Source organism: Narcine bancroftii, chromosome 2 (assembly GCF_036971445.1).
Source record: "Narcine bancroftii isolate sNarBan1 chromosome 2, sNarBan1.hap1, whole genome shotgun sequence".
NCBI classification, from domain to species: domain Eukaryota; kingdom Metazoa; phylum Chordata; class Chondrichthyes; order Torpediniformes; family Narcinidae; genus Narcine; species Narcine bancroftii.
This window is the reverse complement of record NC_091470.1, coordinates 38,270,020-38,294,897: the sequence shown is the minus strand read 5'-3', so window position 1 is coordinate 38,294,897 and position 24,878 is coordinate 38,270,020. Positions and strand designations below refer to the sequence as shown.

General features: G+C 41.7%; 1 protein-coding gene across 2 annotated transcripts in view; it reads left to right on the top strand.

Annotated features, from left to right (window-relative positions):
- The window catches only part of mis18bp1 (MIS18 binding protein 1), a 76,371-nt gene that overhangs the window by 33,515 nt on the left and 17,978 nt on the right, over positions 1-24,878 (top strand). For both annotated transcript variants that reach the window (XM_069916368.1, XM_069916367.1), the window contains exons 9-13: positions 491-672; positions 770-860; positions 8,402-9,677; positions 13,879-14,057; positions 21,191-21,327. In XM_069916368.1, the coding sequence (XP_069772469.1) occupies positions 491-672; positions 770-860; positions 8,402-9,677; positions 13,879-14,057; positions 21,191-21,327 (1,865 nt within the window). The remainder of the gene's footprint in view (positions 1-490; positions 673-769; positions 861-8,401; positions 9,678-13,878; positions 14,058-21,190; positions 21,328-24,878) is intronic.

The following is a 24,878-nucleotide window of genomic DNA, read 5'->3' as shown; positions in this document are numbered from 1 at the left end:
TGCGCCTTATAAGGTGGCCGTCAAGTCCCGCCTCTGTGTTGGCAGTGAAGTGATCATGCAGCCAAGTGTGCGTACATGGCCTCTCTGCCCACAAGGGAAGCAAAACCCGGCGGCGCTCCGCTGCCACTGCTGTGACAAGCATGGAGCCAGTTCATCTGCGTCGCGATGTGTGTCACCACAAACTGTAGATAAAGGAGATCATTTATCATTTTGATGAGAATTCTTTTGGCCAAACACCACCTTTTTTGGTGGTGGGTGTAGATTTTCATTTTTTTAATAATAAAATATCAATACAATATCATTTGTTTTAAGTGTAATGTATCTTCTTGACTTTCAAAATATGTACTCTGGATATGAAAACAATGTTAATAAAAATATTGAAAAAGAACAGCAATGTCAAGGTTAAATTTTTTATTTCTTCATGTACATTGTTATAAAACTGTTAATGTGCATTCCTTTTGAAACTTGGTTTTCATTTTTTTAAAAATAGATGTTAACATTTCTCAAGAAAAATTAATGAACAGTTACCTAAATATCACCCGTAGTGGTCGTTGTATTAAACCACCAATGGAGTATTGGCGGGGACAGAGAATAGTTACTGACAATAGTTTGAATGTTACCGTCGTTGATGGTGGAACAGATTATATGACTTCCAACCTTCAGAAATCGACGGTGAGTATAATATTTAAAGATCAGATAAATAGACAATAAATAATTATGACATTGAAGTACATTTATTTTGTTTATTTTTATACCAATAAAAATACAGAAAATTGATGACCAATTTAAAGGTCCTTTCACCTCAAAACAACGAAAATCAAAAATGCCTGCTCAAGGATCAGATGGAAGGAAAGAAAAAAGTAGGAAACTATAACTTTTATGTAAATGTTTCTGTAATGCCTGCTCATTGATATTTTTTATTTCTCACAGATTTTGACACTTCCATTTTAGATTTTCTATTATTTGGCTCCACAATGGGGGGGTGGGGGGAACCTTGCAAATCTTTGTCAGAGGTTTTGTGTCATTTTTGGCTTAAAGTAGAGGATCCTTGATTTGTATAGTATATTTAGTAGTGTGTCTTATTTTATTGCACTTCTGTGTTTCTTTCTATTCTTGGATTGTCAGGTGGGTTGTAGGGGGACACGAAGGATGATGAGCTATGAAGCTAAGTAGTGGAGTCACATGGGAAAAGGTGATGGAAGTAGAGTGATAAGAATATATTGCAATGAGTAAAGCAATTACAATTTCCAAATTTTAACATCAATAGGATTAATGGGATGATGAAACGGAAGAAAATACTTGCACATATATTTTAAATAATGGGAGTAGATATAGCTTTTTTTACAAGAAACACATTTAGTAGATAAAGGAGCATCAGGTGCACCAGGTGTACCGAGATGCAGTTACTAAGGGAGCGAATTAGGGATATGGAGTTGCAGATTGATGACCTGCGGCTTGTAAGGGAGAGTGAGGAGTTAATCGACTCAACTTTCAGGGTGATTAAAAACTCCAGAACCCGTGTCAGGTAAGTGGGAAACCGTCAGGGGGGGAAAGAAAAAAGCGAGAAAAACGGAAGCACACCAGTGAGTATCCCACTCAGCAACAGTTATGTTGTGTTGGATTCTGTTGAGGGAGATGACCGGTCAGAAGGTGGCCACGGGCACCAGGTCAATGGCAATGAGCCTGGCAGAGTGGTGCAAAAGAAAAGGAAAAGGAGAAATGCAGTAGTTATTGGGGACTCCATTGTCAGGGGTACAGACAGGAGATTCTGTGAGCCAGATAAGTATACCCACATGGTGTGCTGCCTCCCTGGTGCAAGGGTACGAGATATCACAAATCGGGTCCAAAATATTCTGAGAGGAGAGGGAGAGCAGCCTGATGTCTTGGTACATGTGGGTACAAACGACATTGACAAGAAAAGTGAGGAGGTAATGAAAAGGGATTACAGTGAGCTGGGACGAAAGCTGAAAGAGAGGAACGCTAGGGTGGTGATCTCGGGATTACTACCTGTTCCAAATCCAAGTGATGAAAAGAATGTAAGGATAAGGAAAATGAACGTGTGGCTGAGGTGCTGGTGTACAAGGCAAGGATTTGGCTTCTTGGATCATTGGGATCTCTTTTGGGGAAGGCATGATCTTTACAAGAGGGACGGGTTGCACCGAAATCCAAAAGGTGTCAACATTTTGGCAAGTATATTTGGTACAGCAGTGGGGCAAGGTTTAAACTAATTTGGCAGGGGTATGGGAACCAGAGTGATAGGGAAAAGGGTAGGGAAGATAAATTAATGGGCAGGAAAAGTAAAATAGGAAAAGTAATGTTGGGAGGAGAAAGTAAAAAATCAGATGGTGCAGTGAGTTTTCGGGTCAATGATAGTGTTAAGAAAATTACAAAGAAAAATAGTGGGCAGAAAAATCAAAAGAAAAGGTTACAGAAGTCACTAGATATTAAAAGGACAAAGAGCATAAGGGCACTTTATCTGAATGCCCGCAGTATTAGAAATAAGGTTAGTGAACTTGAGGCGCAAATCGGTACCCATGCCTATGATTTGGTAGCCATTACGGAAACATGGCTACAAGGTGACCCTAAATGGGAATTAAACTTTCAAGGGTATCAGGTGGTGCAAAGAGATAGACAGAATGGTAAGGGAGGTGGAGTTGCACTCTTAATCAAAGATGAGCTCCAGGCAGTAGTGAGGAATGATATAAGATCTAAAGAGCATAATGTTGAGTCCATTTGGGTAGAGATAAAGAATAACAAAGGGAAAGGAATTATTGGTGGGTGTTATCTATCGCCCACCAAATAACAATAGTTTAGTGGCACAGGAAATAAATAGAGAGTTAATAAGTGAGGCATGTAATAATGATACGGCAGTAGTCATGGGGGATTTTAACTTCCACATAGATTGGGAAAATCAAGTTGGTTGGTCGTGGGAGTCTGGAAGAGGACTTCATAGAATGCATCCGCGATAGCTATCTTGAGCAGCATGTTAAGGAACCCACAAGAGAAAATTCTCTCCTGGATATAGTGTTGTGCAATGAGATAGGTAGAGTAAATGATGTAATAGTCAGAGACCATCTGGGAAATAGCGATCATAGTATGATTGAATTTCTCATTCAGATGGAAGGGGAAATAGTTAGATCTAAAACTAATATATTATGCTTAAACAGGGGTGACTACCATAGGATGAGGGAGGAATTGGGCAGAGTGGACTGGGAGCACAGGCTAATTGATGAAACAGTTGAGGAACAGTGGAAGATTTTCAAAGAAATATTTTATAATGCTCAACAAAAATATATTCCGGTCAGGAAAAAGGGCAGCAAGGGAGGGAAAAATCAACCGTGGTTAACAAAGGAAATAAAGGAGAGTATAAAATTGAAGGTGCAGGTGTACAAAGCTGCAAAGAGCAGAGGGAAACTGGAAGATTGGGATAACCTTAAGAGACAATAAGGGGTTACAAAGTGGGTAATAAGAAATGGGAAAAAGGATTATGAAAGTAAATTGGCACAAAATATAAAAAGAGAAAGCAAAAAATTTTATAAATATATAAAACGGAAGAGGGTGGCCAGAGTTAACATAGGACCCTTGGAGGATGAGAAAGGAAAACTGGTAGCAAAAAATGAGGAAATGGCCGAGGCATTAAACAAATATTTTGTGTCAGTCTTCACAGTGGAAGACACGTCCAGCATGCCCAAGTGCGGAGTTAAGGATGCGAATGTTGGGGAGGGCCTTGATAAAATAGTTGTTACAAAGGAAGTAGTGATGGAGAAACTAATGGGACTAAAGCTAGACAAATCACCTGGTCCTGATGATATGCATCCAAGGGTTCTGAAGGAAATGGCAGAAGTTATAGTTGATGCATTGGTGGTCATATACCAAAATTCCTTGGATTCTGGGCAGGTCCCGGCAGACTGGAAGACCGCAAATGTCACGCCACTTTTTAAGAAGGGATGTAGGCAGAAGACTGGAAATTATCGGCCAATTAGCTTGACGTCTGTAGTTGGAAAATTGCTTGAAGCCATCATTAAAGATGAAATAGTGAAACTTTTAGAATGTAAGGGTTCAATCAGGCAGATGCAGCATGGTTTTAGAAAGGGAAGATCTTGTTTGACAAACTTGTTAGGATTCTTTGAGGATATAATGGGTGCGGTGGATAGAGGGGAACAGGTTGATGTTGTCTATTTGGATTTCCAGAAAGCGTTTGATAAGGTGCCGCACAAGAGACTTATCAGTAAGTTACAGGAAAGTGGAGTCCGGGGAAGTATGTTGGCCTGGATTGAAAATTGGTTGTCTGACAGGAGGCAGAGAGTCGGGAAAAGTGGGAGTTTTTCAGGTTGGCAGAGAGTGGTAAGTGGGGTGCCGCAGGGGTCAGTGTTAGGTCCACAACTGTTCATCATTTACATTGATGACTTGGAGGAGGGGACAAAATATGATGTAGCCAAGTTTGCGGATGACACCAAATTGAGTGGAAGAGCAAATTGTAATGAGGATGTGGAGAGTCTGCAGAGGGATAGAGTTAAGCTGGATGAGTGGGCAAAGGTCTGGCAGATGGAGTACAATGTTAGTAAGTGTGAGGTTATCCACTTTGGCAAGAAAAATAAAAGAGCTGAATATTATTTAAAGGGTGAAAAACTACAGCATGCTGTTGTGCAGAGGGACTTGGGAGTGCTTGTGCATGAATCGCAAAAAGTTAGGTTGCAGGTGCAGCAGGTCATTAAGAAGGCAAATGGAATATTGGCCTTCATCGCTAGAGGAATTTAATTCAGGAGTAGGGAGGTAATGTTGCAACTGTATAAGACCGCACCTGGATTACTGTGTCCAGTTCTGGTCTCCATATTTGAGGAAGGATATACTGAGGAGGTTTACTAGGTTGATCCCTGGGATGAAGGGGTTGACTTATGATGAAAGATTAAATCATCTAGGATTGTATTCGCTCGAGTTCAGAAGAATGAAAGGAGATCTTATAGAAACATATAGGATTATGAAGGGTATGGATAGGATAGATGTAGGAAGGTTTTTTGAGCTGGCCGGGGAAACTAAATCGAGAGGACACAGTCTCAAGATTCGGGGGAGTAGATTTAGGACAGAGATGAGGAAAAATAGTTTTTCCCAGAGAGTAGTGAATGTTTGGAATTCTCTAACCAGGGAAGTGGTTGAGGCTGCCTCATTAAACATATTTAAAATTCGGTTAGATAAATTTTTACATGATAGAGGAATTAGGGGATATGGGGAGAAGGCAGGTAGGTGGAGTTAGGTCATAAATTAGATCAGCCATGATCGTATTGAATGGCGGAGCAGGCTCGATGGGCCATTTTTGGCCTACTCCTGTTCCTACTTCCTATGTTCCTATGAAATAGAAAATCAAGGTGGGGGGGTATAAATATTAATTAATAAAAATCTTCCAATAGATATTCAACATATTGAGACAGACCTAGCAGGCAGGTTTGTAATGGACCATTGTCAAATATTCTCTGAACTATGGACTCTTAAATATATATGCTCCTAATGTACATGATGAGGTTTATTCAGGAAACCTTTCTGAATTAGCAAATGCTTATGAAAACATATTGGTAGGAGGGGATATTGATTTTTGTCTAGACCCATTACTAGATAAGTTTACGAGAGGCGTAACTAGAAGCAGAGCAGCTAAGACAACTTTGACTTTAATGAAAAATATGAACTTAATAGATATATGGTGAAGGATACATCCTACAGACAAGAATTATTCCTTTTATTCAAATAGGAATAATTCATACTGTAGAATAATTTTTTTTCCTACTTTCAGCACAGCTTCAAAGCAGAGTAGTTCAGGTGGAGTATAAAGAGACTTTTGTCTGATCATTCATCATTACTAATGCAGATTAACATGTCTGATAAAGAGATTAATTTACAGATGGAGGTTAAATAGTCTGTTTCTGAAAAGGTCAGTAAGACAGATTAATTTGTGGTATTGGAGTGAGGTATCACATTGTCACATTTGAGAGAAATAATTCATGAATGGGGAGATGGGAAAGGAGGAGGTTTGTGCTGTGCTTTTCAGTGGGAGATAAGTTGAACAAATGAGCTTAATTTTCACTTCCATCACTATAAAAGTAAGAAATAATTAGTCTTTGAGACTAAAATTGCGACTTGCCATGATAAAGTAGCTTTTTTTTAAACATATCCAGTTCTTCTCATTTGATGGATCTGTGCATCAGCGACAAGTGTTGTCAATGCTAAACTAGGGAGAGAGGAAGGTATGATTGTGTGTACAAGGGAATATGTAAAGAATTTGTAAAGGAATATGGATGATCCGAGCAAATGAGCAAAAATATATTAGTTGGCATATAATGTGAGGTTATCCACTTAAGGTTGCACTGTAATAAAATGAGATCTTGGACAGTTTCAATGTTCAAAGGACCTAGGTATGCTGGTAAGCAAATTGCTAAAGATTTCAGATTTATTGTCAGAGTACATGCATAACATCACATACAACCCTGAACCCTAAAGGCCAACATACAGGAGTTTTTGCAAATAGAAGGGCAAACAATATGTTACCATTCAGAGAGGATTTGATTACAAGAGTAAATGTGTTTTATTGTAATTGTATAGGTCCTTGGTCTAACTGCATTGGAAGTATTCTGCACAATTTTTGTCTCCTTACCTAAGAAAGGGTGTACTTTGCAGTGAGAGAGCACAGTGAACATTTACTAGAATTGGTTCCAGAGACAGAGGATCTGCTGAAAGGGATTGTGTAGATTGGGGTTATATTCTTTAGAGTTTAGAAATGAGACGAAATCTCTTTGAAACATGCAGAAGTTCTTAAAGGGCTTGTGCCAGATCCAGAGAGGATGTTGGCTTGAACTTGGTGATTTGTTGAGAATGAGGGATAGACTCTTAGATTGAGTGTGCTGTTTTGTGAGTACATTTTTCAAATTATAATTAAGAGTTCATGACCATATACATTGTGTATCTGCTACCTGCAATGGCACATCCAGGGACTCTTTCAAGGTGCATCCAGTGTGACCTCCTCTACATCAGTGAGGCCGTATGAAGATTGTGTGACTACTTCGCCAAATACCTGTACTCTATTTGTGGGTCTAAACTTGAGCTTCATGTTACCAACATTTTAACTCCTTCCCCCCCTCAAAAAAAAATTCTTACAGGGACATGTCTGTTCTTGGCCTCTATTGTCATGATGCGGCCACAACACATAATAGCATGAACACTGATTTTTCTAATTTTAGGTAACCCCCTACCCCCATCTAATCCCACTGTTCCCATCTCTTCTTTATCTACTCATACATTTTTACCTGTATCTTTTCTTTCCACCCCCCTTCCTAATGGTTTCTCTCTTTACCTGTCTCTCCACCTCACATGTTTTACATTTTTTTTAAACATGCAGCACGTTAACAGGCCGTTTTGCCCCACGGGCCCTTGCCCAATTGCACCCAATTAACCTACAACCTCTGGTACATATTGAAAGGTAGGAGAAAACCCATGCAGACACGGGGAGAACGTGCCAAATCCTTACAGACAGAGTGGGATCTGAACCCGGGTCCCAATCGCTGGTGCTGTAATGGTGTTGCGCTAACTGTGCTGCCCAGATATCTTCTCCACTCTATTACCTTTGGGATCCCTTCCCCAGCTTCATTCTCCCTTTATATATTTCACTTTAGTCTTGATAAAGGGTTCAGTGCTGAATCATTGACTGACCATTTCTACTCGTGGATTCTGTATTCCAGCAATTCTTTGTCTACATTTGACTCTGTAAACCTTTCCTATCCATGTGCATGTCTAAATGTCTTTTCAACGTTGTAATTGTACCCACTTCTATCACTTTCTCTGGAAGGTTGTTCCATCTCCCCACAGCTCTGTGAGAAAATACCTCTTTAAATCTTTCCCCTTTCACCTTAAACCTATGCCCTCTAGTTTTTGACTCCCCTACCATGGGGGGGAAAAAATGTGACAATCCATTTTATCTATGCCCTTCATTTTATAAATCTCTACAGGATCACTTTCAGCCTCTTTCATTGTGAGGAAACCAGTTACAGCCTATCCAGTCCTTATAAGTCAAGCCCTCTAGTCCTGGCAACATCTTTGTGAATATTTTCTGCAGAACAGCTTCATCGTGTTCTTCCTGTAGTTCCTGCACAATATCCAAGTGCAGTCTCACCAGTGCTTTATGCAGCTGGTAAAAAAGACTAAGGTTGTTGATTTTATTATTGTACTAGAGAACTTCAATTCCACATATTTCAAAATTACTCCGCAAAACCTAGAGGCTTTTTGGTGATACAGGAGTTGCAAAGCTTTCATTTAATTTTATCATCTCATTGAATGCCAAAAGATAGCATAGTTTACAGTAGGTGTTCATTTTACTTGAATACCAGGTCTACTGGTATATTTTAATTATGTTTTGCAATAGATCATGTTTTGAAGATGGAAAGAAGTACCAACAAAGCAAAAAATGCAAATGAGAAGTCTGAAAACCATGCAGTGAAATATAACCTAAGAAAAAAGTCACAGAAACATTTCCCAAGACCGGCCACTTTAAAAACATGTGGAAGTACTTTGAATACCGAAGTTGTAATGAACAATATGGAGCATGGTCATTTAAAACCAGTTGTTGTTTTGACCCCAATTCATTATTCTTGTACATTAAGGAACCAAACAATAAGAGGTGTTGATTACAATCTAAAGAAAAATGCAAAGGAAGCCAACTATGTAACCACTGTAAATGCAATTAATTCGCCTGAAATGGAGGATACAAGTGAAAGTGACATTTTTGAATCTTTTGACCATAAATCCTCAAAAGCAAAACTTAATGATACTTACCTATTAAGAAGTACAACAGTAAAATCAAACAAGTCATTACACAACATCCAAAACAGAAAAAATGAACCAAAAAATCCAACTCCAGACAAAATGACCGATTCGTCAAATATAGAGGATGCAAATGAAAAATGTGTTTCTGTAAGTCATACTAAAATTGGATACACACAAATATATTCTTCTCCAAAATCAATTAAAACAACTGACTCAGTGAATTCATCAGAAGATGTCATTTTTAAATCCAATGAAAAAATCAAGATTAACGTCAAAAGAAAATTGAGGGAAAAAAATCTGGAATCAGTTAAGAAGCAAAACATTGAACCAGCAAATACACAAAGAATTAGTGCTACAGAGGCCCAATCTGAAGAATTATTTGTTCAACCTAACCACTCTCATTCAATGATGAATGATGCTTTGTCTGAAAGGACTGCATCAGTGAAACCTGTTTCACCCCATATGAAAACTAGAGAAATCATCACCGAGAAGCGTAGCTTAAATACCAAAGTTAGAGCATCTCAGCATTATCGAATGAATGGAACGGAACTAAATGATGACAACTTGAAAAGTACTGTGTTAAAATCTCACCGATCTTCAAAGAGAAAGCATAAAGATCCACTTAATAAAATCCTATCAGTTTGTGAAACATCTGCGATGGATGAGAGAGAAATGATAACCAAAGGAAAACCAAAGCATTTGGCAAGAACTTCTAAAAAGGCATCAACTAAAAATACAAGAGCAACAGACACAGGCTCAGAAACATTTTTCAGGTATAGTCAGAAAGAACAACAAAGAAAATGTACATATTTACATTCTGATGATGATACTGAAGCAGAACACTGGACCAAGAAAGAACTTCAGAGTCTTCACAGGTGAGAAGTTTATTACTCTTGAGCCCAAAGCCTGTATTGGATATATTTTCCATTTCTTGTTAGTTACTTGATATAAATCGAAACAGCTGCAGATGCTGGAAATGTTCAGCAAATCCTTCAGTTGATTAAGCATTGCAATTCTGTATACTGCCTCTATCAAATAGTGTGGGCTGTTACCTCGGTGATATCAGTATTATTTGGTATAGATGGATTTTCAATATCTGCAGACCAGGTGCGATAATGCAAATTAAATGATGCCTAAATTGATGATATTCAGGAATAAGTTACAATGTCGGGGCCAGAGATCAATGAGGGACAGGTTGGAAGTCAGGTTTAGTTAGAAAAACAATCTGATTTTTAAACTTCCAGCAAGGAATTGCAAATCTGGCCTGATTCTTCAGAAATGTCATCCTCTGTACAATATCAGAGTGGCCCAGAACAAGGCAATGTTAAAATGTATTTTGAAAAATAACTGGTTAAGAACAGAAATATTTCTGTTTATAAACTCTTGTAGAACTTGGAGCATGGGTTCATTCCTCCTAATTGAGTAATAGAATGTGTAATGTTAAAGTACGAATGCCACAGTTCAGAAAATTTAAGAATGAGTTCACTTATTGCAATTGTTTCTGTATTTGTACAAAAATTCCATGTTTTGCAGTGTTGAACTGCCAGTCTTGTCTTTCAACCCTCTGATAGCAACATCATCATATTCCCATGTGCTAATAATACTCTTTCACTTCCCTAGTTTCAGTACCCTCTAATGTTTTGGACAAAAACACATTTTTCCCTTTATTTTCTCCTGTGCTCCACACTTTTAGATTTGTAATCAAACAATACACGTGTGATTAAAGTTCACATTCCAGATTTTATTCAGGTTACTTGTAAACATTTTGACCATGTAGAAATTATAGTACTTTTGTACATAATTACCCCATTTCAGGGCACCACTATTTTTGGGACATTTGGTTTCACAGGTGTTTGTGATTGCTCGGATATGTTTAATTGCTTCATTAGTGAAGGTATAAGAGAGCTAGGCTTGCTTCTAAGCTTTTGATCACCTTTGGAGTCTAAATGCCATTTTTCAACATGACGACCAGAGTTTTGAAAGTCAAAAAAGCTGTTATGAGGCTGAAAAACAAGAATAAAACAGTATGAGACATTGCCAAAGCCTCAGTATTAACAAATCAACAGTTTGGAACATCATTAAGAAGAAAGACTGTACAGGTGAGCTCAGTAATCACAAAGGGATTGCTAGGCCAAGGAAGACCTCCACTCCTGATGACAGACAAATTCTCATCATAATGAAGAAACAATCCCTAAATGCCTGTTTGGCATATTCTTCAGGAGGCAGTTGTGGATATGGCACTGCATACTGTCTGCCCAAGACTGCAAGAACAGAATTACAGAGGCTAAATTGCAAGATGCAAACCACTAGCTAGCCGCAGAAATATTTAAAAGAGCCTGCAGAATTCTGGAAAAAAAGATCTCGTGGACAGATGAGGCCAAAATTAACCTGTGTCAGAGTGACGGCAAGAATGGAGTGTGGAGGTGTAGAGGAACTGCCCAAGATATAAAACGTACCACCATATCTGTGAAACGTAGTGGTGGAGATGTTATGGCCTGGGCATGTCTGGCTGCCACAGGTACTGGTGCACTTATGTTGATGATGTAACTGCAGATGGTAGTAGCAAAATGAATTCTGAAGTGTAAATAAACACTTTATTTGCTCAAGTTCGAGCAAATGCCTCCAAACTCATTGAACTTCACCCAACAGCATGACAATGATCCCAAACTAAAGCAACAAAGGAATTTTTCAAAGCTTTAAAAACTGGAAAATATTTGAATGGCCAAGTAAATCACCTGATCTAAATCTAATTGTGCATGACTTCCATATGCTGAAGAGAAAACTTGAGAGGGCAAGCCCCTGAAACAAACGAGCTGAAGATGGCTGCAGTAGAGGCATTATTGCGCGCAAGGGCTATGTAACAAAGTATTAAACATGATTATTTTAATATACATGCTATCTCCTAAATATGGAGCCCTGAAATGAGTGGACAATGTATAAAAAGTGCTGTAATTTCTAAATTGTCAAACCAACATGTACACAAATACCCTTTAATAAAATCTGGAATCTCCACTTTAATCACATGTGAATTGTTTGATTATATTTAAAACTGTGGAGCACTGGCAAATAAAGGGGAAAAAAATGACTTGGTCCAAAGCATTATAGATACCACTTGGCCTTCCATTCCTCCATATTTGCTCTGTGTACTGGAGTAACTTAGTGCAGTTCTGTTCAATATTCAACTGCTGCTCTCCCACAACAGTATTTCCATTCCATTGTCTAGCCCTCTGTTTTAAACCCTCCCCAACAGCATTAAGAAGGATATCGGATCTATCCTGATTCAGTTGCAACCTGTCCATCTTGTGCAAGTCCCACCATTCCAGAAATACTACCAGTGATTCAGAAGTCCTCCATCATACAGCACCCCATTAGCCATATAATCAACTAGCCTATCATCCTATCTTATCCCATAACCTTATTTTAATTTTTAATTTAGAGATGGAACATGAGCGTGCGTCACTCAAGTGTACCCATGTGACCAATTAACCAACAAACTCCTTGCGTCTTTGGAATGTGGGAGGAAACCAGAGCATCTGGAGGAAGCCCATGAACACAGGTTGGGGGTGAGAGTTGGGAACACAAACTCCTTATAAAAAGTGCCGGATCCGAACCCAGGTCCCTGGGGTGATGAAATAGCGTTGTGCTAACCATTACACTAATCTTGCTGCTCCAAATAAATAAATGACCCTGCTGCCAGAGTGCTGCAAAGGCAGTTCTGCTGCTGGTGTGAACCCAGGGAGAGCGGGGAAGAGAGACGCAGCAATTCTCTGCAGGATTCTACCACCCAGTACAACTACCAATGGTACCAAACAGACTTAAAGTGGCCAGTTAAAGGTGGTTGAAAATCCACACACACACACACACACACACACACACACACACACACACACACACACACTATGCTGTGAACTAATTCTTTATCACTGGGCACACAGGAGATACAGGGTATGTCTTTCATCTCTGGAAATCTCTAAGCAATTGATCATAATTTCTAGTATCTCTGAAGTCCCACGATTTAGCACAAATCATGAACTGGACATCTCACTGAATTAGAGCCAAGGGATGCTGGATAGTCACACTAGGCACACAGAACATAGGCTGCCTATTACATTATCTAATTGCCTTTAAATTCATGATTGATTCAGAATGTTGAAATAAGAAGTCCCAACCTTGCACTTTCTCACCGAGTCCTGATAGATTGTCTAATGGTGCAAATCAGAATAAATACCTTTAGAAGAATTCATTGATCAGGTTTTCTCAGTGAAGAAGAAAATGTCCAGATCCAAACCCTCTTATTTGTCTGACTGCACGGCTTTTCCCAGCAAGATCACAGGCAGCGTGATGAGTGCAACGCTATTACAGCACCAGTAATCGAGATCAAGGTTCAAATCCCATGCTGTCTGTAAGGAGTTTGTATGTTCTTCTTGTGCCTTCATGGGTTTTCCCCGGGGGCTCCAGTTTCCTCTTACCATTCAAGTGTATAATTTATAATTTTAATAGTTAAACTCATTACAGTTGAGAAACCTCCTGTATTATTGCCTTTATTATTCAAAGGAGCAACTTTCACACATTGCTTTCCTATCTCCACACCCTTGTTTTGAATTTTCCTGATAGATCAATCTATGTTTAGGAGATATCTTGGAAAAATTGATACTCTAGCATGGATGTCTCCAAATTCAGACTACTGTTGGTCATCAAAAAGATGCATATTATTTTGTCTTGAAGGTGGGTGTTTAATGAAGTCTTTTCTCCTTTGATATATTTGGAGCATTCATCTTCATAGTGTCTGCTGAACACTATGCCCAAATCAAAGTAAAACCTTGCTGCACATACTTGATAGATATCCCTCCATCTCCTTCATATTCATGTGCCTCTATAAGCCTTTTAAATGCGACTTCTGTATCTAGATCCACCACTTTTCCTAGTAGCTCATTCCAGACTCCAACCAGCGTGTCTGCGCGTGTGCGGTGGTGTGCGCGTGCGCGGTGGCGTGCGCGTTAAAGTGGCCTCCCCAAATTTTTTTCAGAAATCATGCCTTTGTTTGATTTTAATTTGCCATGATCTGTCTCATAACAGAACCATTACAGCATTGCCAAAGTATAAACATGGTTTCTGGGAAGATGTGGCAGCATCTGTTGGAACACGGTCTGCTGAGGAGTGCCAACAAAAGTACCTTTCTGAGCATCAGCATAAATTGTGCAAAAAATCTGAAGTGAAGCAGAAGAAGAAATATTCCAGTAATAAGAACAAGCAAGGTTAGCATACAAACTTTATAAAATAGTAATACCTTCCAATGTTAACTTGTCTTGTATTTCACGACATAATTAAATGAGTTTATTGTCATACACAATATGCATGCAGCAAAGTTCTTGTTTTAGCAACCACTTTGTTTTAAAAAAAACAATTTCAAAAAGAACAGAAAAACTGAAATATACTTAATTTAGTTAAAAATAGACAATAAATATCAAAAAAAGACCATAAATAGTCAGTTATCCTAGTGCAAAAAAAGTTACATGATGGAAATGACAAGATGAATGATTTTTGTAAATAATTAGCTAATAATTTGAAAACTGAATTATAAAATTCATTCCACTGTATCTTCAACTTGGAATTACTGTGTGGGATTTCTCATTTTGGTGTCAGACCTGGGGTTTGCTGAATCGTGGTGGTCAGTGGTGACATTCACTTCTTCAGCAGCAGCTGTGGTGGCTCTTGTAATAACTTCCTTGGTAACTGCTTTGATCACACCCACAGTCTACCTTGTGTCACGCATAGTAAAATGACATAGAGTGACTATTCAGTAAAGCTCTCCACACACGGGCTTATTTTGGAACCACTTCAACAATAACTTTTTTTTCTGACTTTACAAATGTAAAATGTAATGAAAATTGCTGTCACTCCTTTCATCAGGAGAGAGCCTGAAGGATTTCTGCAATATGTCAACGTGAAACAGCCATTATGCTGGCCAGGATTCAGCCCCAAACACAGCATGCTGTTTACTGACACCAGCCCTCAAAGATGGATGTTGCACATTGCCTTCATAGTTAAATTCAAACTGAGCCATGTAACGTCTCTAATAGTTTTACAATCTGATTGGTACAGGAATGCTAAGTCCTCATTAATTTCCCAACATGTAGCAAAAGGGAGGGGAGGGGTTCACACCAGTGCTAACACATCTTAAATGGCCCCTTTTTAGCAATGCCTTTACTGGGGCTTTCATTGCTGGAAATTCATTCTAATTATTAAGTGAGGTACTCGTGTATTCTTGCTAGAGGTCAGCATGTAAATAGTGAAACTAATTAGAACCAGTTATCTTGTCCTTGCATTTAAAGTGCTATTTTTGTAATGTTGAGTATATGCCTCTTTCCTGATGGTAGCAATGAGAATGAGCATGGTCTAGGTAGTGAAGGTCCTTGATGATACAAGCTTCTTTCCTGAGACACTAGGCCCTTTCAAGCTGCCATGAAAAATGGGATTAACCAGGCAATCTGCCTGGTTAGCACCCCACTCACTCAAAAGTTAGAAAGGGTCCAACCTGGTCAGCAGGGTCCAACCTGGTCAGCAGGGTCCAAATCAGAGGTAGTCAGGGAATCCAGTTAAACTTACCTAGGTAACATCCATCAGCGACTTGAACAGGAAAATGGCAAACCCGGTTACTCCGGTGACATCAGCGCTTGCCCGCTGGCATTACAGGGAAACCCGTGGTTGAAGTGACTGCCGCGATCGGGGTGGTGAGGAGAGGGGTTGCAGCCACAGGGCCTGGGGGATCGCTGCTGCAGGGACGGGGTGGGAGAGGGGTCACTGTCTTGTGGGGGGTTGTTGCCATGGTGAAAGAGGAGAGGGGGGGGTCGCTGCCATGATCGGGGGGGGGGGTTGAGAGGGATTGCTGCCATAGGGCCTGGATGGGTGGGGTGGGGGGGAGAGAAGAGAGAGGGTCACTGCCGTGATTGGGGAGGGGAGGGATTGCTGTCGTGGAGGAGGGGAGAAGAGGGAGAGAGAGTCGTTGCCGTGATTGGTGGGGGAGAGGAGATGGAGGGTCGCTATCATGATTGGGAGGGGGGGGAGAGGGTTGCTGCCATGATTGGGGGGGGGAACGAGAGGAGAGGGAGGATCCCTGCCACGATCGAGGGAGAGTCCCTGCCACGATCGAGGGAGAGGGGCTGCTAGGGGCGGGCCCCGCTGGTGGGGGGGCCCCGCTGGTGGGGGGGGCCCGCTGGTGGGGGGGGCCCGCTGGTGGGGGGGGGCCGCTGGTGGGGGGGGCCCGCTGGTGGGGGGGGCCCGCTGGTGGGGGGGCCCCGCTGGTGGGGTGAAGAGAAGGGTCGCTGGTTGCGGGACTGAGGTGGGGGGAAGAGAAGGGCCGCTGCCCCTATGGGGGGGGAGAGAAGGGCCGCTGCCCCTATGGGGGGGGGGAAGAGAAGGGCCGCTGCCCCTATGGGGGGAAAGAGAAGGGCCGCTGCCCCTATTGAGGGGGGAGAGGGGCCGCTGCCCCAAATGGGGGGGAGAAGGGCTGCTGCCCCAAATGGGGGGGAGAAAGGGGACGCTGCCCCGAATGGCGGGGAGGGAGGGGGTGCGGTGTAGTGGGTGGGGAGGGAAGGGGGGGCCGCCGCCCCGGACGCGGGGGGCCGCCGACCCGGACGCGGGGGGCCGCCGCCCCGGACGCGGGGGGCCGCCGCCCCGAATGGGGGGCCGAGGGGGAGAGAGAGGGGTCATTGTAGTGGGTGGGGATAAAAGGGGGGTCGCTGCCATGGTGGGCTGTAAACTGACGCTACTGTGAATGCCACTCCGGTTCATAGTGACAACTCAACGTTCGTGGCAGTGGGAAGTTGCGGGGGTTTGCTTTTGATTGGCGGGGTTGGTGTTGATTGATGGGGTAGGTGACTGGGGTTGTGGTGACTAATGGGAGGGCGACTGACAGCTAGTGGAAGGAAGTTCCCATGATTGCATGACGCATCACTTATCACATCATCGCAGGGTGGAATCCCACTTAAATCACTAGGTTGGCAATTTAATGGCTTGATCCGCCTGCAGTTTAAGCACTTTTGCCCTGGTAATCACACCTCGATCCCAGGAGGGCTACTCAGATGCTACAGTTTAAAAGAGCACTGGTTCCTAAAGAAGTCCTATGTGGAGTGAAGACTAATACTCAGGCTGGCGTTTTTGGTCCTGTGCATTGGCACCTCCATACCAGACAGTGATGCAATCAGTCAGAATGCTCTCCATGGTACACCTGTTTAAAAAGTATTTGGTAACATAACAAATCTCCTAAAACACCTAATGAAATATAGCTGCTGGTGTGCCTTCATGATTACATCTTATGGCCCCAGGATAGGTCTTCAAAGATGATGCCACCGGGAATTTGAAGTTTCTTGCCCTCTTCATTGCTGACTCTCTAATGAGGACTGGTTTGTGTTCTTCTGATTTCCCCTTTCTGAAGTCCACAATCACCTCATTAATTTTACTGACATTGAGTGCAAAGTTGTGACAACATTCAAATAGCTGATTTATCTCATTCCTGCATGCTTTCTCTTTGCTATCTGTGATTATGCTGGATTGGAAAATTTGTAGGTGTCATTTGAATTGTGCCCAACCACACAGCCATGGGTGGAGAGTGTGTAGTGGGCTTAGCACACATCCTTGAGGTGCCCCTGCGATTGTCAGTGAGGAGATGCTGTTACTGATCAGCACTGAGTGTGGTCTTTCGATGGAAAATGTCAAGGTTCCAGTTGCAGAAGGAGATTCAGGGGCTCAGGTTTTGAAGCTTGCTAACCAATACTGAGGGGATGATGGTGAAAGCTGGGCTGCAATTGATGAAAAGCTTCCCTTGGATGAACATTGTGAACATTTAGGAAAAAAACAATGCCTTTTTCTTCACCCACCAACTCATTCTTTTCTAACTGAACCAGAATGTGTTGGACTCTGGCTTTACCTTACCCTTAATTTAGTCTATCTTTGGGGGACATCCGATGCGCTCTAGTATTTGCCAAAGCCCTTTCCTGCTCACGGTGTCGAAGGCTTTGGTGAGGTCAACAAAGGTGATGTAGAGTCCTTTGTTTTGTTCTCTGCACTTTTCTTGGAGCTGTCCGAGGGCAAAGACCATGTCAGTGGTTCCTCTGTTTGCGCGAAAGCCGCACTGTGATTCTGGGAGAATATTCTCGGCGACGCTAGGTATTATTATCCAACTGCACGAAAACCAACAAGGTCGGGTCAGATACAGCAATGAGCTCTCTGAACCCTTCTCCATTAACAATGGCGTGAAGCAAGGCTGTGTTCTCGCACCAACCCTCTTTTCAATCTTCTTCAGCATGATGCTGAACCAAGCCATGAAAGACCCCAACAATGAAGACGCTGTTTACATCCGGTACCGCACGGATGGCAGTCTCTTCAATCTGAGGCGCCTGCAAGCTCACACCAAGACACAAGAGAAACTTGTCCGTGAACTACTCTTTGCAGATGATGCCGCTTTAGTTGCCCATTCAGAGCCAGCTCTTCAGCGCTTGACGTCCTGCTTTGCGGAAACTGCCAAAATGTTTGGCCTGGAAGTCAGCCTGAAGAAAACTGAGGTCCTCCATCAGCCAGCTCCCCACCATGACTACCAGCCCCCCCACATCTCCATCGGGCACACAAAACTCAAAACGGTCAACCAGTTTACCTATCTCGGCTGCACCATTTCATCAGATGCAAGGATCGACAATGAGATAGACAACAGACTCGCCAAGGCAAATAGCGCCTTTGGAAGACTACACAAAAGAGTCTGGAAAAACAACCAACTGAAAAACCTCACAAAGATAAGCGAATACAGAGCCGTTGTCATACCCACACTCCTGTTCGGCTCCGAATCATGGGTCCTCTACCGGCACCACCTACGGCTCCTAGAACGCTTCCACCAGCGTTGTCTCCGCTCCATCCTCAACATCCATTGGAGCGCTTACACCCCTAACGTCGAAGTACTCGAGATGGCAGAGGTCGACAGCATCGAGTCCACGCTGCTGAAGATCCAGCTGCGCTGGATGGGTCATGTCTCCAGAATGGAGGACCATCGCCTTCCCAAGATCGTGTTATATGGCGAGCTCTCCACTGGCCACCGTGACAGAGGTGCACCAAAGAAAAGGTACAAGGACTGCCTAAAGAAATCTCTTGGTGCCTGCCACATTGACCACCGCCAGTGGGCTGATAACGCCTCAAACCGTGCATCTTGGCGCCTCACAGTTTGGCGGGCAGCAACCTCCTTTGAAGAAGACCGCAGAGCCCACCTCACTGACAAAAGGCAAAGGAGGAAAAACCCAACACCCAACCCCAACCAACCAATTTTCCCTTGCAACCGCTGCAATCGTGTCTGCCTGTCCCGCATCGGACTTGTCAGCCACAAACGAGCCTGCAGCTGACGTGGACTTTTTACCCCCTCCATAAATCTTCGTCCGCGAAGCCAAGCCAAAGAATTTAGTCTATGTGTTGTCTGAGTCCAGCGTGTTCGTTGAATGAAGTGATAGGAGAAGGTATTCGGTTCCACAATCAGTTTATTATTTTCTTTTCTTTGGCTTGGCTTCGCGGACGAAGATTATACAGCACAAGAATAAAACTTAACAGAGCTCTGGGTCAGTCGTTAGTTCATAGGTCACCTGCACAGCGAGCTATTCCCCAAGACTGACCTCTACTGTCCAGTCTCTACAGTTTATATAGCTCAACCTTATCATACAGAACAAAAGTTGGCTTCCTTGCTAGATCTCATTATCATACAGAACAAAAGTTGGCTTTCTTTGCTAGATTTCTTGCATAAAATTTATCACAAGTAATTTCCTGCTCTGCAGATATCTGGGGTGTAGAGCTCCCATCTTAATCCTCAAGGCCAGAATATCCTGTTGTTTTGATCAAAATCAATTCATACCCCAGATATTTCTAATTATTTCTTTGTTCTCATTTGGCCATGTTCTTCTGTTCTACTCAACACCTCCTTCTGCCTTCTTACTGAGTTATTCCATTCTCTTTGTTTCTGACAGTCTCTGTCAGGATTCTCTTTGTTCTTGTCTGGCCATCGGCTCCTGTGCTAATCAACACCTCCTTTTGCCTTAACCTTCCTACTAAATTGTTTCATACATATCCTCTCTTTTGTATTTGGGGAGCAGGCAATTCTAAACCTACTGTAATCAGCCAACTTTGCTACATACTGTGGCTGCCCCTTACTTGCATTACTCTTTCCCTTCACCGTGAGGTAAATATTAAATTGTTACATAGTACTGGATTCATGTATACAAAATGAATAGTACATAAGCATATATTCTACATATTTTCTATGATTAATTAACCCCTATATTCCAACAAATGTTTACATCTTGTTTATCCATGAGTTATTGAGAACATGATTTTACCATGCATTAATTACTTCTATCCACCTGAAGTAATACTGAATTAATTGCCTTATCCTTGCTGCAATCTTAATTGTTGCAAAAACTCTGATGCCTGTCTTTATCACTTCGAGTTCTCATTGTTCCAGTACTCTCTTGTTCGCAATGACCCAGTCTGTATATTCCTTTTCTTTGGCTTGGCTTCGCGGACGAAGATTTATGGAGGGGGTAAAAGTCCACGTCAGCTGCAGGCTCGTTTGTGGCTGACAAGTCCGATGCGGGACAGGCAGACACGGTTGCAGCGGCTGCAGGGGAAAATTGGTTGGTTGGGGTTGGGTGTTGGGTTTTTCCTCCTTTGCCTTTTGTCAGTGAGGTGTGCTCACAGTCTGTATATTATCATTTCAGTTAACAAAGCACAGGCCAGGACCATAGAGAAATGAAACCTGTAATCAATGTTCCCTGTTGTTTTTAAAATCACTGAAGGATCTATTCTCTCTACCCTCACCCCTCCTCCACCTCACCCTTCCCCCAACTCTTCTCCCTGTCCCATCCCTACTTTTTTATTCTCTCCACCCCTCCCCCCTTGCACTTTACACCATTTTATTTATCATTTTTGTTTCATGTGCCAATTAACTTAAAAACCACATTTGTTACTCCTGGGTAGATATTTACTTTTTTTGTTTTAATCCTTGTGGTGAAAGTTTGGGAAGAATAATTAACTGTACCTGGTAAAGACTCATTTACAGAAAATATTATCAGTACTTCTAGATTAAAACTAACATTGCCTTTTTTTTGTGTTTTCTTTTAAAGCCTTTTGTGCATTGGAGAAAGCAATAAATTAAAATTATGAGCAAGACCAGTATGTGCAGATTTGATTTTTAAAAATATAGATTTTCTATTCATGCTTCTCTTTTGAGCTATTTTAGTTTAATGAGATTGCCAAACAGTGAGTGAAGTTTTGAATACATATGCTTAGAAGTTTTATGATTATGTAAGATAACCTTTATTAATGTGCACACATTTATTTTAATAAATTTTATGCTGTGCAGAGGAACCCAGCAAAATCACTGCATCAATTGGAACATTGAAAAGAAAGCAGCAAGTAAGAGCATTCTTGGAACAAATGCCAAAGGATGATCACGATGACCTTTTCAATGATGCAGAATTACAACATAAACGAATAAAGGTTTGGGGCACTTAGTATTCTAACCAACTTCTTCTGAAGTCTGAATTATGTCTAGTGCTATTTCTATTGGGTTTGGATAATAAGTCAAATGTTGTGATGTTTAATATATATATATATAGATATATATATGCGGTATTGTTTCTATATATATAGATATATATATATATAGATATATAGATATATATAGATATCTATAGATATATATATATATCTATATATATATCTATATATATATCTATATATATATCTATATATATATCTATATATATATCTATATATATATCTATATATATATCTATATATATCTATATATATATCTATATATATATCTATATATATATCTATATATATATCTATATATATATCTATATATATATCTATATATATATCTATATATATATCTATATATATATCTATATATATATCTATATATATATCTATATATATATCTATATATATATCTATATATATATCTATATATATATCTATATATATATCTATATATATATCTATATATATATCTATATATATATCTATATATATATCTATATATATATCTATATATATATCTATATATATATCTATATATATATATCTATATATATGCAGTGATTGATAAACAAATTTATAATCTACACATGCCTGTATTATGTGCATCATGACATTTCTGACTAAAGACAAAGGAGGAAAAACCCAACCCCAACCAACCAATATTCCCCTTGCAACCGCTGCAACCGTGTCTGCCTGTCCCGCATCGGACTTGTCAGCCACAAACGAGCCTGCAGCTGACGTGGACATTTACCCCCTCCATAAATCTTCGTCCGCAAAGCTAAGCCAAAGACTGGTAATGCTATAGTGGTAAGGGAGAGACAACAATCTTTTACACAAATTAAGCCATAGTTCAACCATCCAAGATTTGAGATGGGCAAGTACAAACCACTAATTGCTACTTTAAGGAGGAACAGTGATTTAACTCCTCCAGCTGTTGCCTCATAGTTCTAGCAACATTGGCTCAGTCCAGACGTCCTATGCCGAATGTGGAATTCTCCTGTTGTCACTATTTTTTGGGATGTAAGAGGAAACTGGAGTACTCTGATTCCCTCCAGGTGCTCTGGATTCCAGAGACAAGCAGGCTGAAAGGTTACTTATCTACTGTATATTGCCCCTAGTGTGTAGCGAAGTGGTGGAGTCTCGGAAGCATTGATGGGAAAATGAGGAGAATGCATTGCAGGGAAAATGAATGGGTTTTGAACCAACATAGAATCCAAGAGCTGTAATAGCCTCCTTTAACATATAATAAGGAAGTAGGAAATGAACAACACAAAACAGCCAGAACATTGTCAGCAAATCATCTCTGTTAACCATGGCTTTAGCACTTTTTATAGGAAAAGGTCAGTGCAGAAATCTACCAAGAATATTCATATAAAAACACACCCTGTTTTATATTCTTAATCAGAAAGTATCTTGTGTCCATTGAGGTGGAATTGGTGCCACCTACTTTGTTTCTACATTTGGAATCAGAAGCCAGATGATCTTTTCCCTAGGCACTCCCATTTATACAGTCTTTGGTCACCAGCACCTCATTTTTGCAAATATACAGACGATCAGATAGAATAGTTACACTACAATCAAAGCCTTTCTTCTTCCAAATGCAGCTGAGTGACTTGTCTTGTTTATGGCAGTAGCCTTTTTGATGTTTAAATACAAAATAAATTTCAGAAGTTGTAGAAAGTGGTCCATGTGGGGACCAATGACTTAGTTAGAAGTGGGGATGAGGTCCTGAAACAGGATTATGTAGAATTAGGTAGGAAATTAAAAAACAGGACCTCCAAAGTAGTAATCTCTGGATTGCTGCCCGTGCCACGAGCTCTTCTTTCTTTGGCTTGGCTTCGCGGACGAAGATTTATGGAGGGGGTAAAAAGTCCACGTCAGCTGCAGGCTCGTTTGTGGCTGACAAGTCCGATGCGGGACAGGCAGACACGGTTGCAGGGGAAAATTGGATGGTTGGGGTTGGGTGTTGGGTTTTTCCTCCTTTGCCTTTTGTCAGTGAGGTGGGCTCTGCGGTCTTCTTCAAAGGAGGTTGCTGCCCGCCAAACTGTGAGGCGCCAAGATGCACGGTTTGAGGCGTTATCAGCCCACTGGCGGTGGACAATGTGGCAGGCACCAAGAGATTTCTTTAGGCAGTCCTTGTACCTTTTCTTTGGTGCACCTCTGTCACGGTGGCCAGTGGAGAGCTCACCATATAACACGATCTTGGGAAGGCGATGGTCCTCCATTCTGGAGACGTGACCCATCCAGCGCAGCTGGATCTTCAGCAGCGTGGACTCGATGCTGTCGACCTCTGCCATCTCGAGTACCTCGACGTTAGGGGTGTGAGCGCTCCAATGGATGTTGAGGATGGAGCGGAGACAACGCTGGTGGAAGCGTTCTAGGAGCCGTAGGTGGTGCCGGTAGAGGACCCATGATTCGGAGCCGAACAGGAGTGTGGGTATGACAACGGCTCTGTATACGCTTATCTTTGTGAGGTTTTTCAGTTGGTTGTTTTTCCAGACTCTTTTGTGTAGTCTTCCAAAGGCGCTATTTGCCTTGGCGAGTCTGTTGTCTATCTCATTGTCGATCCTTGCATCTGATGAAATGGTGCAGCCGAGATAGGTAAACTGGTTGACCGTTTTGAGTTTTGTGTGCCCGATGGAGATGTGGGGGGGCTGGTAGTCATGGTGGGGAGCTGGCTGATGGAGGACCTCAGTTTTCTTCAGGCTGACTTCCAGGCCAAACACTTTGGCAGTTTCCGCAAAGCAGGACGTCAAGCGCTGAAGAGCTGGCTCTGAATGGGCAACTAAAGCAGCATTGTCTGCAGAGTAGTTCACGGACAAGTTTCTCTTGTGTCTTGGTGTGAGCTTGCAGGCGCCTCAGATTGAAGAGACTGCCATCCGTGCGGTACTGGATGTGGGTAGAAATAGGAGGATGTGGAGGATGAATGCGTGGCTAAAGAGATGGTGCAGGGGGCAAGGGATAAGATTTCTGGATCATTGGGATCTCTTCTGGGGAAGGTCGGACCTGTACCAGAGGGACGGACTCCACTTGAACTGGAGGGGGACCAATGTGCTGGCAAGTAGATTTGCTAGAGCTGTGGGGGTAGGTTTAAACTAGTTTGGCAGGGGGGTGGGGAACAGAGGGTGAGAGCAGTGTCCAGGGAGTATGGTCACCTAGCTAGGAATAAAAAAGATAAGAAAGGTAGGATGGAGATTAGGGTAGAAGGTAAAAAAGAGAATATATGTGAGGGTCATTCTCTGAGATGCATATATTTTAATGCAAGAAGCATAGTGAACAAGGTAGATGAGCTGAGAGCATGGATAGATACTTGGGGTCACGATATTGTGGCAATTAGTGAGACCTGGCTACAGGAGGGGCAGGACTGGCAACTTAATGTTCCGGGATACATTTGTTTTAGATGTGATAGATCAGGGGGTAAAAAAAGGAGGAGGAGTTGCTCTGCTTGTTAGGGAGGACATTACAACCGTGAGGTGGCAGGATGGTATGGAGGGATCGAC